Genomic DNA, 14769 nt, shown 5'->3' on the forward strand with positions numbered 1-14769 from the left:
CTGAAAAATGTCCTACTGTTTATTTGTGCTTAGTGTTACTTGGATTTCCAGATGCAAACCACCAATGCAAACACGTACATTTGAGTTGAGCAGAATAATCAAATAATTACATTTAAATGTTCAATTCTTTCCTATGGAGTCATTTAGAAGCCAAAATATCTCAGCAGTGGAGTTCTAACTTGTTTTTGATTGCGTTCAGTGCATTCCAACAAGTTGCTTCTTGACCAGCCAATCAACCAGTAATCACAGTAATCACAATTTTATTCATGTTTAGGGATCTCTGGGGCAAAATATATTTATAATAAATTTATCATGGTGGGTGATTCAGGGGTCCTGGGAGATTGAACCGTTCCCGGCAAAAACATAGAGGTCAGCCGGTTTTGCCTGTTTAGAAAAGCTTGAAAGCTCAGCAGCCACTCGGCTAACAGAGGAGTGACTGGAATTGATTATTGAAAGCCAAAAATATGTGAGCCCTCAGCAATATATTATGCTTATTTTGTGCAAAGATCCAGTGAAATAAAACTGACTGCACTTTTAAATAGGCTCAAGGAAAGGATGAGGTGGACAAAGTATTATATTGTGGCTCTGAATTTCTAGTGCATGTTTATAAAAGGGATATTGCCAATGATGCATGTGTATTTGGAGTTGTACTGGATCGGGGGGGGGGGTGTCAACGTGCACAAATGTAAATGTTGTACTTTGTAAATTGTACGTTCTCCATCGCTGTAACTGTAGTTCAATATTATACTGTATAATATATATTCACTATATTATACGGCACTTCCCAGCAATACTAAAGTGGTGTCTGTGGTGTCTTATGTAGGGGGGGGATTGAACTATAAATTCCAAGTTACTTGAAGCATTTTTTTTGGCTCTTAACAAGCACAGTCAGACATGTGGAGCTAGTGGAGAGAAGCTTGGGCATGTAATCAGTACATCTCAGGCCATCCATCTTGACATCAGTTGAATTACCTGAGCGGACATGGTCTGGGTCCTCCGAGTATTAGCCTCAAGTCTTGTTAGTAGTGCAGACGGGGTCCGTAGTAAATGGAGCGCTGAGTATTGACGGGGCCTGTCATTACCTTTCTCTGGGAATCAGCCGAAGTGCTCAGTCTCCCTCGGAGGCCCTCTATCACCTCCAACAGGCCTATTTATGGACCAGAGTAACGGCCCCTGGGGGGGGGCGGGGGAGAAAAGAATGAGCAAAAAAGAGAAGGTGACAGCCAGAAGCATCGAGTTGACTGCAACTACAGTATAGTCTGCTGACACCATAGTAAAACGTCTGTAGTTTGCTGACACCATAGTAAATATTCCGTGTCTCAACAGCTTGAAAAGACAGAGGCGTTTAAGTGACTCCTCCAGTGTGGAGAGAAGGTTGAAAGAATGATGTGCACTGCTCCATGTTTTAAATAGGCTCATCATTTTCTCTTGGTTAGTCTGAAGTTAGCTAACTCTTTGATTATGAGCAATTACAAAACATATTCAAATCTAATTATTTAAAAAATTAAACTACTTAGAGCTAGTAACATGCTGACATGCTGTTGGCATCAAACCAAATGAAAATGCTGCTGAACAAAGGAAATATCAAAACCTCTCTACTGTTTTTGAATCACAAATAATGTAGCCTATTTTTCATTGTAAATAGTACCTACTATTATATTACATTAAAAATAGACTTAAATGAACATACCGTCTAATGAATTACGCTGCGCACCGCATGATTGACAGGGTGGCTGCACTTCTCCACCATCAACCGCCATGGAGCGCACAGTTTTGAACCAACAGGCTGAGGCCGCGACCAGCGAACATTTTCAACTTCAATTAGACTAACGTTACGTATTGACTGCAGCTTATTTGGCTTTTTGATGCATCCTCCAATTAGTACAGCGCTTCATATGATAATATGCTTGCTACTGTGTGCCGGTGGCCAGCAGTGCATTAAATAATTACACTTTAATATTATACCTACCATGAAGGGCAGAATTACGCTCTCTCCTTGAGCATTAGTCTCTGATGGCATTTTTCACGCTATTGAAACTTAAACTTTGTTGCAATATCGCAGACTTCCGGGGCAAGTAGTGGACTGATGTGTGTGCGTTTGTGCGTTTGCGTGTGTGTGAGAGAGGGAAATGCTGAAATGATTTTTTTCTCTCTCTCTCTCTCTCTCTCCCGGTGTGACACCAAAATGTGTGACCTATCAGATTCTGTGACCCAAATGACAAGTTAAGCGCCAGAAGTATTTGGCTGGGTTTAAGTAACGAAAGTACTTGGTTGGGTTTAGGCACCAAAAGTACTTGGTTATGGTTAGGAAAATATTGTCGTTTGGGTGTAGTCACAGAATCTGATAGGTCACACATTTTGGTGTTACACCTGTGACGTTAGTTAATAGGCTAGGCTATATTAGAGACCCCCCCACGAAGCTCAGAATATAACTCAAACCCTGCCATAGACTATGGTTTCAACACATGAAGGAGTGGTTGTATCATGTTTCAATTACGCCAAATTAATTAATCTTAAAGTAAAAAAATCAGTGCTTATCTTTCATTTAATTTTTTTTTTTTTCCTTTTCAATTTTCTACTGTACCTGCTTAATGAAGAAAGGTAAATGTCAAAAGTAGTTTGCTGACAGCTGTATCACTTTTATTTAAAGGTGGGGCCCCTTTGTTTGGTCCCCATTTACAGAGTCAGGGCTAAGTACAAACACCAGATTTATTTTCAGTGCACACACAGAACGGACCATTCCTCCCACTCCCTCTCCGGTACGGGTTGTGTCGCTAGTATGGCCGACGCGCTGTAAACAGTTCATGATCGTTCCGTCTGGCTGGACATTAGGCACGATCCATGCAGTACTGCAGCTGGGGGCTCTCCGCAGCACCACGCAACATTTTCTTCCCTCTTGCGGAGAAAAGAAAGGTCAGGTCGCAAACAGCTGTTGTGTGAAGCCTAAGTGTAGCAAAATGGCTACATATGATAATATTAATAATAATATTTTTCTTATTATAATAATAAGACAATCATGCCTGATACTTTCACAGTCAGCCCAGGCCTACATGCTTGCAGCTATTAATGATTCAGCAGTAAGAATGTCTGCCCCAAAAGCCATGGTATAGTTCGCACACTGTGCTAGCCACACAAGTCTGTGACAGCACCAGTGACATACAGAGCAGCAGAATTCACCTCAGCTGACACAGTGACAGTGCATTTCAGATCACTTCACAGAATAGTCTGCAATGGCCAAAAGTCCTGATGGGAATTGTTGTAATTGAACTTACATCACATCTGCTGCCAAAGTAGATTGCTATTGTTGCTACCTATTCATATCCACAATGTGAATACACTCTTAGTCTTTCAGTGGCTCTGGGACATACAGTTCTTTATTAAATGCATACTTTGTAGGCTAGGCCTTAATGAAAATAATTACAAAAAAAACATGAAAAATGTATTTCTCTGTAAAGAACTACATGAATTGTTGAGGCTTCATAAAAATCTGTTTCTTTCCCAAAGCAAAGTTATTTACTGTTAAGCATGTGCTATTTTTAAACAACAATTTCTGTTCTTCAAATATTTCAGCCTGTAAGAATAAACTTAAGTACAAGAGAATGGATCAACCACATAACCAGAAACTATCGTTAGTAATGAAAATATCACAATCAACGCATTCTCATCTCAGTACGCCGTAACTGTACCCTTCAGCGTCCATATGAAACGCCACATTTCTGATGGTTATGTTAAGGGTAGGGGGCTTTGAGGGGCTGTCAACACCTTTAACACGAACATAGCTAGCTATCACTAGTCTGTACGAGACGCCCCAGAGCGTCTCAGAGATGCATCCAGAAGAGTGTCAAAGACGCACCCTGTGCTTCTCTTAGACACTGAAGGGTACATTTGGCGTCAAAAAATTACATTTTTGTCATTTTTTCTGAAAGCATTGGTATTGGACAACCTGAGATGAGAACAGTCTGGTATTATATATGGTATTCAATTGATATTTAACAAAAATATATTGCTAACACCCAGCTCTGCTTTATTATGTTAAAAAATAAATAAATAAAACTTGAAAAGTTTGAAATTTAGATAGACAACTGACATCCTTTGCAATGCAAATTGTGATATCAGCTTAATTGCATATTACAAATTGTGAAAATACATTTTTAATTAAGACAATTTAAATAATGAAATGGAAATTTAAGAAGGATCCCATTACCTAACTAATTCCAGACTCCTCAATGATAGCAATAGATGACAAGTCTGGTTTGTTTCATCATCTCTGCACCCTTAAGGACTGATTAATGTACCTACCAACTTTTTGTGTTGCTTCTCTGACTATTCTGAAACACTGTTTCTGAAGGTCTCTCTCAGAGTGGAGCAGGAAGTAGACCTTAAATGCAAAAACTGCCATTCATATACAAATTATAGCAACAGTGACAAAACAAAACTCTGTACAAACACATTGTATTAACCAGAATGGGGCAAGAGGAGCGTTTTCATTTGCTTTTTTACTCTGGCTGATATTCCCACCAGAGGTAGCAGGCAGAACACTCATTTTCATTATAGCTGGAAAATGACAAGCCTCTTGACATGGCCTGCAGAAAGCCTGATGTATGCTTCCTTTTCATTTAAGTTGTACACGTAGACACGTGTGGTTGGGGGAAGCAGGCAGGCAATGTTTGGGCAAAATGGTTTATTGGCTGGATTCATGTGTGGCCTGGCTACAAAAAACCTGGCAAGACAACCTTGAGGAAAGCACTTAAAGAGAGCTCCTCAGCATCCAGCAGCAGTTATTGGGAACTAAATCCACGTGTTGATACAGGAAAAAGTAAGAGACAAAACAGAGCACTGCTGGCAAAGGACATGTAACAAATAGAAAAAATTAAAATATGAAGAGCCAACAAACATGTGATCTTGTGTATAAAATGATGCGGCTCAATCACATGGACACATGCATATATGCACTTGATCTCTCTTCCACCATTAACACTGAGAGCCCATTAAGACCGAACATCCTGCCAAATCTTATCTGGGTGCCTGGCACAGTTTTTTTCACTAAAACTCAAATCCAGATTCCCATAAGCCCCCAGCTTGCTTCATGCTGTTCATACTCATCCCCTGAAGTGACCACACAGCAGCCCATCAGATCACACACCAATCTAAACACAGAAGCTCATGTGCAACTGTGCATGTGATGTGTACAAACACACATTTAAAATACACAATGCATGCTTTAACAAATACATGTGACATGGAATTGATATTTTCTACATGCATGCTGTTACTGTATCTTGAACTTAATGTACTATCAACAAACACTAGATACTGTACATACACTTACACCTTTATCTTAGATAGACACCAGCATCATTATTTCTGCTGCATTGAGTTTGATTAAATTTCTAAATCTTCCTCTTCCCTCGATGAGGGACCTTTTATGACTGCAGCAGCTCTTGCCAGAATGGCAAAGACTCACTGAGAGGCAGACAAAGAAAAGGACAGCAAGATCGTTTGATGCTGGAAGATTAAAGGACCAAAAAAAAAAAAAAAAAGTGCTGTATCGTAAAGAATCTCCTCAGCCAACCAGCGACTAGAGCCACTTGCTGTAATGACTTGGCTTCTTCAAAGCCTCTTGGCGCGGTCCGCATTTACTCCCTTTAAAGATGGTTGTGTCTAATTATCTCATTGTATGGCAGCTGCTGGACAATGTGTGTGATCTGCTTTTATCTAACAGCGCGTCAGCTGCACATGGCACAATGTCTTGGTCAATATTCACCGTCTTTCAGAATGAATAATAGTAGCAGCTCTAAAAACCCTCCGTTCGTGGTAAGCTGTAACACTGGCAGCTGATGCTCAAATACTGTGTCTAACTGTCATGTACACTTTTTCAGATGACTAATTCGCTCTCTTCCCTCCTCTATTTGTCTTCTTGACTCTCTTCTCGCTAGATGAGATCAACTCGAAGAGTTTCAGTGTGGCCTGTGGCCTTTGTGGGCGGCTTACGTTATGAGTCCCCCAAAGTCAATGCAGCTGGAAAGGTCTATGGCTGGAAGACTGTGTTCGACCCCCATCGGCCCTTTGCTATCGACATGGCTGGCTTTGCCATCAACCTGAGGCTCATCCTCTTCAAGCCACAGGCGTATTTTAAGCTTCGAGGGGTGAAGGGAGGATACCAGGAGAGTAGTTTGCTCCGGGAACTTGTCACACTCAATGACCTGGAGCCTAAAGCAGCCAATTGCACTAAGGTAATTTCCTTCTTTTTATGTTTACTGCTACTAAGCATCTTGACATGAGGAGTTTAGGAATTTGCAAAACTGTTTGAGAGGTTAAAAAGGAATCAAACCTGCTGTAGTCAGTACCATAGATAAAAATTGTTTAGGCCCTGCTGTTTAATGATGTAGAAAAGTGAAAACAAAGTTCTGATACACAAATCTGTTTTTGTACTTAATCTAGTTTTTCTGTGTGTGAAATATTGGATAATTTGACCTCTCTGGGTTAACAGTTACTTAGATCAAACCATCTGCAAGATTTTGAGGGAAAATGTGTTCCAGTTAGTTCAAAAGGGGACCCAAGTGCAGAAGACATACTTAGAGGCAGGCGAAGTTGAACAGAATTATTGAATAATTACAGTAATCGGAGATGGGTTGAGGGGACAGGATGGCTGATTATGGCAGAGTGGAGAGGAGAAATGGAGAATGGAAAAGAGCTGTGGTTTGCTGAGGTAGCAGGGAAACGTTAGTTAGCAAGCAGGCAGGCATCTTGAAGGTTAGCAGGCAGGCAACAAGCAGTGACATGAGAGATGATCCTGAGGCACAAGGGAAAGGCAGTTAGCGACAGGCTAGGAATAGAGACTAATGCTGCATTCACACAATATGGAACTCAAACATTTCCAACGTCCAACTAGAAAAAGTACCATGGAACGTCACTTATAGTTCCTATTTGTAAACTAGCGAGAAATCCATCTATCCCGACATCATACAACGACAGGGGTACCGATAGAAGTGCACAATGTAAATAGTAAACCATCAACTAAAAGGCAATGTGAAGTAAATGTGCCTGTATTTTATTAAATAAATGAACGCACTGGGAACACAGGGAAGAGGAAAGCACAAGACAACACTGGGGGCGCAGCCGTGGCCATGACAAAATGGCTCTTTAATGGAACAGTTAACATTTCGTAGGCATCTAAAACAAGCATGGAGCCCCCACTTCACACTGCTTTGTCACAAGCCAAAACCAACTGGTTTTTAACTCGTGTTTGGAATGTTAACTATTAATCTGTCACATAACGAGTAACTACAGCTGTAAAATGAATGTAGTGCAGTAAAAAGTAGATGACATTAAATCCTCGCGGGAGCAAGGCAGCTGCAGTCACCGAGTCCGGCAGCCGCAGTTGCTTTTCTCCAGATTCAGATTCAGAGGTGTTACGTCCCGGCTCTCAAGCCACGACAAAAGAGGAAGATGCAACTAAGCTTAACAATAATAAACTGACATTAATATGCAAGCAACAAAAGGGTAACAATGAGGTGTGGATACCAGTAGTGTGGAAGGCGCAGGAACAAACACTAGCATCTATACAGGCAGGCTTAAATAATTGGGCTCACTGGCCAGGTGCTCCCAGTTCCCTTGATTGCCTGCAGATACAAACAGACATCACACAGTACACAGACCCAAGACGCAGAGCTCTTGGGGCCGTCAGAGAGGAAAGAAAGTGGAACGAAACTAAAATTTAGGCCCCCTACTGAATGTCACACTTAGCTACAGAGCAATAGCAAAGTTTGTAGCTTTACGCAACTAACACCATTGCAAGCACACTGCCTTGATGATGCAAGATACAGTACTATTCATAAACTGTGACTACTTCCAATGTGGGTTATATGTTTTTGATGCCTCAAACATACTTGATTAACCTCCCTGAACTGAAAAATAACAAAAATCAACACATTCATTAGGCCACCGGTCCTCCCCTATTTTGCATGAATTTGAAAAAATGACATGAATGCTGAAAGCAATGGCCAGACAGGCACACGCTCTGGAGATGATGATCAGGTGAGAAATTGGAATGTGAAATGTGTAAAGGCACAGAATTTTATTTTGAGAAAAATTCCTACTGCTAACGCCATCTGCAAGAACACTGCTCCCTGGTCAAAACAACCAATGCCAGGAGTCTCTGCTTGTGCACATTCTACGCATCCCCCCTTGTCACACATGCTCTCACTCATGCCATGGTGCTAGTACTGACGTGGAAAAGTGGCATGACCTCAAACAGTGGGGAATAACTTCTGAGGGGCGACAGTGACATACTAGCCTCTCATCACACAGTTAGACGCTGTCGCAGCTGCTTCTGAAGCCTGGGGCGCTGTACCCTGGGCTGCGAAAGTTCTCTTTGAGTACACGAGTTGATGCGAGAGGGACCAGGGTCTTGGCGAGACTCTCGCTGTGGAGAGACTGCAGGGCAACCGGCTCCTGCTTAGCAAAGCAGAGAGAGACACGAAGGTTTTGCATTGTAATATTCAGTTATTACCCACTGCTGCTTTAAAGGAGCTTTATATAACATTCACAGAAAATAAATGTTGCACTAGAGCACCAGCATCTCTCATCTTCGCCCACCAGACTCCATTGAGAAAAGTTTTACCTCGCAGATCATTGTTAAACACACTTCGTTCAAACTCGAAAAAAACAAAATAAAACTCACCAAAACCATCAATGTTAGTTTTTCCACTGTTCCAACAGTCACCAGTCTGGTTTGGTCAAAATAAACCCTTAATACACCAAAATATTCTGACTCTATGCTTCAACTGACAGCTGCAAAATGAGCTGCAATGGCTGCTGGGGACATATAAGCCAGTCAACGTACATCCACTTAAAGTGCTTGTTTTTGCCACTGACAGGCTCAGATTGTTGCTCAAGTGTCTTGACATCATTATGGGAAGGATCCCTACACAGATAGACTTTGTTGTTAAATTGATTCTTTTTGTTTAACCAGAAACACTCTCGCTCACCAACAGACCCCATAAAAAAAAAACATCGGTCACACTTCATTCACACTCGACAGAAACAAAATATAGCTCACCAAAACTGTCTTCCACTGTTTCAACAATCATCAAATAATGGTCAAAATAATCCTTAATCCACAGTGTTAACGAACTGTATAACCAACACACAGAGAGGCTGAGATGGGCTATGTCATTTTTTGCCATTAGAAGCCCTCCTATTCACTACTAGTGGAAAAGGCATAATTCTCATTGGTAGGTGTGTTTAAACTTAGTAACAGTAAGCAACTGACCAAAACAAAACGAAGTGGAGGGGCAACCACTATCCTGGAGAAATCACTATTCCTTTAAATGTGAATATAAATGATAAATGTAGTCCTCAAAACTATGTTCTAAATGTGCAAAACGCTCATATTTAATACCACAGAATTGTGGGAAATACACTTTAAAAAGAAATTTAAGCAGAGGGTTCCCATTTGGACTCGCATAATGTCTATACCATAGTTACACCCTTGGTCCGAATGTAAATTACTATACATTTGTTGCTGAAAAGTTGGACATCATTGATTAGATTTCTCGCACTGCCCACATACGTACATGTGAGTAAGAGGTTTGAGGGTAGCAGCAGCGGCAACATTCTTCTCCATGCCCTCGTCCACCACAGCCTTTGGTCTGGGTCACATCACTAAGCCTCTCTCTGGGCGAAGAGGAGTCAGCCAGAGGGGTTTAGCTAGCCAGTATTCACACTGCAATCATCCCTACACACACAAAGAGAGCAGTGGGTGGGGGTGGGGGGGATACTTTCAGCCAGCTTTTTCTCCTGCTCTCCCCCAGCCATTCAGAGGGGTAAATGAAAAGAGGTGATTCAGGGAACGGCTGAGAGAGCGGAATTGGAGTTGGGGGGGAATGGGGAGGTAGGGACGTCACACTGATTACAGATGAGCGCAGGGATGGACAGAACGGCGGGATGGAAAGGGGAAGAAAAAAAATGGAAAGTCGTGCATGGGCATCTCTCTTCCTTATAATCTACCACTTCAGATGCGAGCGTGACTATTAACCTCCCCCTACACCTGAGCAAAGTGGGAGTGGGCTCCTGGCACATCTCAAACACGCCCTATGCATAATTCATGGACACCGCCACGGTGAGATGAAAGGAAGGAGGGTTCCAATACAGAGAAGAGGGAAAATGGGCTTGACACTTTTGGCCCCCCTCCGTTCCCCTTGCCATCCTTTTCCTGGATTTTTGTCCTGTCTCTGGGGCCAAATGAACCCAGTCTGAAGTCTTGGTAGCACAATAGCATACCCAGAAAAACTGTGCAAAGAACTGCAGTGCTATTGCAAAGGCAAAGAGCTCCTACATATTGTGTGGAAACATTTTGAGTCGGCTGTCATTTGAAGGTAGCCATTATCCTATGGTCAGGAGAGGGCTTTACATGGGCCAAGCTGAGAGGGTTGTGTCATATTTGTCAGATAATACACTTGTGGTCCCTCTTCACTCCCTTCTAACGCAGGGTTCATGCTCAAGCATCTCTTTACACATAGACAGGTCCTGTTGGGAGCTATAACAGGAAATGACTGTTTTGAAGAACATGAGGCTGAGTGGGCGCTGAAAGGGAGAGCAGACCTAATGAGTGCATGCTGTAATGCTGCTGTTGTTGTTTTATTTTCTCACCAGATACTTGTTTGGCACACGAGAACGGAGAAACCTGTCCTTGTAAACGAGGGGAAAAAAGGCTTCACAGACCCCAATGTGGAGATTTGACCATTTCCCCCCAGACTACGGTAAATAAATAAGTTTTGGTATATTTTATTATACCTTCCCATTACAGACCTTGTCAACACATTGGAGAAAGCGGGGGAATTGGAATTGTCATGATCATGTTCACCTGGTCTCAACTAGTTAGACTACAAAAGAAGCAGGTGTTCTTAATATTTCCTAATACATTGTACATTCATTTTTAAATGTGCTTCCTGTTAAGGTACAATTACAGCAGATGTTGTCCATTATTGAATGTCACCAAGGAAATAAACATGTTCAATTAACTTAAATAAGGCTTAGCGCTCTTTCTCAGCATATCTTAATCCTTTCTACTGCAGGTGGTTGGCCTTGGACCTGTGCAGGAAGAAAACGGCTCTTGATAAGTGCAACCAGCGCTCATGTCTTAATAATCAGGAAAAAAGGAAATGGGGGCCTTTTTGAAGGGGGATTTAATCCTCTTGACTGAATCTGACATTTTTAAAATATGGATTGAAGCAGTACAAATGTATCATATTAAAGCACAGATTAGTAAGAGGCGGCAGTTATTTGGCAGGTCTACGACTGAAGTGCAGAGGAGACGACATAAAGGACATCTCACGGGGTCAGTGACCTGCACCTTCGAGGTACAACGGCCTGCTGAGGACAACCTAACAAAAGAGACAGCACAATATGAAAAGCATACAGCCAGCGGATTCAACCAAACAAGCAGATTAAATAATATCCTTCACCTCAAAAAAGAAGGGACTAAGGGGGGAAAAGAACACACATTGTCTGGATCTGCACATGGTACAAGAAATTCCTCTTGGATTTAAGGACACGACCTGCATCATCAGCCTGAATAAAAACACGACTCCAAGGACAGATATGTCTCATGTGGATTTTCCTTTGAGCAAACACAAACATGGCAAGGGAAGGAATGTTCTTTTGATAACTATGAAATGTTTGCTTTAATTTAATTGCTTTGGGCGTTTTCCAAGAGCTTGACTTGCTAGATCACTACTGACTCTTATCTACATTCATTGTTCATTTTATAGTGTCATTATAACCACCCGCATTTAAGCCACCCGTACACTTGAGGAGAGACTGCTGTTTGAAATGTACCCCTTCTTGTGCTTGGGAGCTGAAATGTAAATGTCAACATCAAAATCTTAACACTCTTCTTAGCACTTAGAAAATACACAAATGATGTTCCTTTGTGGCAACATGTGTAAATAGTAATTCAAAATGAGAACAATCCGAGGATTAATGACACATTTTGACAAAAGCACTGTAATTACTGTATTTATATGTAAAAACAAAAACTCTCTTCTCTTTTCCCCCTGGTGAATTCCTCACAATGACACAGAACAAGGCACAGGCTCACTATAGGTTCAACACATGGAAATAGTAATAGCACATTACCAATTTCATTTGATAATACAAACTCCACTTTGTGACACATTCATAATGCATAGACAAGTTCAAATCAGCTACATGATAAATTCACAAATTCTGAACTAATTGCCATGTAAGCTTTCATAAAGTGTCATTTTTGACATTGCAGGGAAACTGTCATTTTAGTGAGTTCACATTTCCCGTTGTCTGCGCACGCTCATATGTACATGAGCCACTGCTTAACAAGGGTCAGCTGTGTGCAAGTACACAAAAGAGCAGAATGAAACAGCGTAAAAGCCTAAGGATTTGGTTTTACTAGACTTGCCAGTCCCCCTTGCCAATTCTCCAAAAACATAAATTTAGATGCTCAGGCTGCATCTGCTGACTTTTAATACAACTCACCTTTGAACAGCTGGTGTAAGTTATGAATAATAGATTAAAATATCTTATACATGACCCCAAATATTTTGTTTTTTTATAACCAACATTGGCTTCCACTAAAATGAGATAATACATGCTACTCTGAAATAACAGCAGGCTGAAGAAAAGCACAACAAAAATAAATTTTGTTTTTGCTACTGGTTTGGTAGCAACGTTGACATGCCATCTCCAGTAATGTGGACTGATGTTTGTATCTCAAGGGGGTTTTTGTATTAGTGTCCATCTGTTGTGCATTAACCGGATCAGAAGGGAGCCTCTGCACTTCTAACGATAGTAGCTATGTCACTGTACGCCTGAAAACTGTAACAAAGTTATTCTACACCTCACATAATAGAATCTCTCCTGTACTCGATAAATCATTCGTCTAGTGCAATACACAGTGGTGGTTCTTATCTAACATTGCCCAGCAGAAGTAGCTGGAGATAATTCAAACACAGAGTCTCTGTACTGTTGCCAGATTATCTCTGTGCGCCCCCCCTTCAACACACAACCCAAAATACACTGCTGCAGTATGAAAACTTACAAAGACGTTATTTGCCTCTCGGGCTCATCAGCCGGAGAAAGCGTGTTATTACATATTTCACTTGGAATATGACGAGATACGCATTCAGACAATGGCTGTATTGTATCTCTAATCAAACTGGCTGCTTTCATTGACTGCATGATATTACACAGCACAGGGATCGGTCATGGAGATCACAGACTATCTTTGGGTTTGTTCTATTCTTCAATTTACCTCCCATTATTTATTAAATCACATCAAATTTTATATATTTATTTATGTATTTATTTCAAGTGTGGATGTGCAACTGAATGATAGCAGCGTTTGCCCTTAAATCTGTCTTTTCTAACTGCTCTCTAAAAAAAGCATGCGCACATACAGCAGACTGTACACATGGATTATCATATAGATCAGTAACAGGTTCGTGCTACCAACAGGTAGGCACACACACACAACATCTTCTTTTTAGCATTGCTGTTGATCTAAATTCTACTTCAGTGGTTATTATCAGCTTTTAATCTAAATGTTCACCTGAAATGTTTTAAGCACTGAAACAAATTACAAAGAGTACAGAGTACTACAAAGAGTTGTAGTCCAAAGTGGAAAAATGCCAGTGTGTTAAAGATTTAATTAGAACACTATCCTTTAAAATGCAGCTTAACTTGTTTCCATTTTGTGCAAACACGTTTTCCCAAAATGTAGTTTGTTGTATATCATTTATTGTTCAAGAGAAACTAAACTCCTGCTCTCACCTTCTAAATGTTGCTGTTGTCAAGATGCAGGCAAACAAATGTCATGTGGCGTACAGGCTGGATTTGTTATATTGGTTATATATTTTATTGGTTAAATAAGATTCTGTGATGTTACTCTCTGGTGTGTCCTGAAGCAGCAGAACAATTCAAAGGGCTTCACCTTGAAACTGAGGTTGTTGCTACTGTGTCCGACATCTGATCTTAATTTTTTTTCTGACTCCCAACAGATGATGTATTGAGCAATATCTACTACTCACAAAAAGACTTAGTCTACTAGAAACAACCAACCTATACATCAACTTAGGTAGTACAGGTTATTCAATATTTAATGTCAGTTAGTGAGCATTACCCTCTGAGAGTTTCTATAAGGCACAATACACACAAGTCCCTTTTCCTCATCTCCACTGTCATCTTCCGGCCTCATGTGATTCACATTTTCTGCATGTGACTCTTAAGGTTGTTTATTTGCCATATCAATTCTGTCTCAGAGTAAGATGTTAGTTGAATCAAGAGAAATAAATAACTGAGAAGAAACTCATCCATACTGGAGTATTGTGTTTGTACAATGGATGTTTTTTCCACTGTGTGTTGTAGTATGTGTTTCTATTCTGAAATCAGATGCATTTGGTCTGTTGGCATGGTGAAAAGGCTTTAATGCATACTGATGATCATGCTACAGTTGCACACAGTGCATATCTCACCACGATATAAAATGTGAGAAATATACAATTCTACAAATGCATTTAAAAAAATTACACTCATTGAGTCCAAAGTGATGCATTTGTAAAGGTCCTTGATATTTACTGGAATTCAACATTGATTGGGTGGATTGGGTTGCAGCAGCTAGTTTATTTGTCAAGTACTTAAGTTATTCATAATGACTAGCTAGTTTCAAACTTGTTAGTTTACACTGCACCAATACCACAAAAGGAATACCTTATCTAGTAAAGAGTTTTACAA

General features: G+C 40.8%; 2 protein-coding genes across 5 annotated transcripts in view; one reads left to right on the forward strand and one right to left on the reverse strand.

Annotated features, from left to right (window-relative positions):
• Positions 1-12794, forward strand: part of b3gat1a (beta-1,3-glucuronyltransferase 1 (glucuronosyltransferase P) a) — a 79759-nt gene extending 66965 nt beyond the window's left edge. For all 3 annotated transcript variants that reach the window (XM_038693437.1, XM_038693436.1, XM_038693438.1), the window contains 3 exons: positions 5937-6233; positions 10657-10763; positions 11079-12794. In XM_038693437.1, the coding sequence (XP_038549365.1) occupies positions 5937-6233; positions 10657-10743 (384 nt within the window). In that variant the 3' untranslated portion in view covers positions 10744-10763; positions 11079-12794. The remainder of the gene's footprint in view (positions 1-5936; positions 6234-10656; positions 10764-11078) is intronic.
• Positions 12795-14445: 1651 nt separating this feature from the next.
• Positions 14446-14769, reverse strand: part of LOC119882999 (beta-galactosidase-1-like protein 2) — a 26592-nt gene continuing 26268 nt past the window's right edge. For both annotated transcript variants that reach the window (XM_038693432.1, XM_038693431.1), the window contains exon 17: positions 14446-14769. This exon is cut by the window's right edge and continues 1566 nt beyond it. The gene's annotated coding sequence lies outside the window, so the exon portion shown is untranslated.

The sequence above is a fragment of the Micropterus salmoides genome, unplaced genomic scaffold (assembly GCF_014851395.1).
Source record: "Micropterus salmoides isolate LMB-PRFRI ecotype aquatic unplaced genomic scaffold, ASM1485139v1 Ms_hic_scaffold_3, whole genome shotgun sequence".
NCBI lineage: Eukaryota > Metazoa > Chordata > Actinopteri > Centrarchiformes > Centrarchidae > Micropterus > Micropterus salmoides.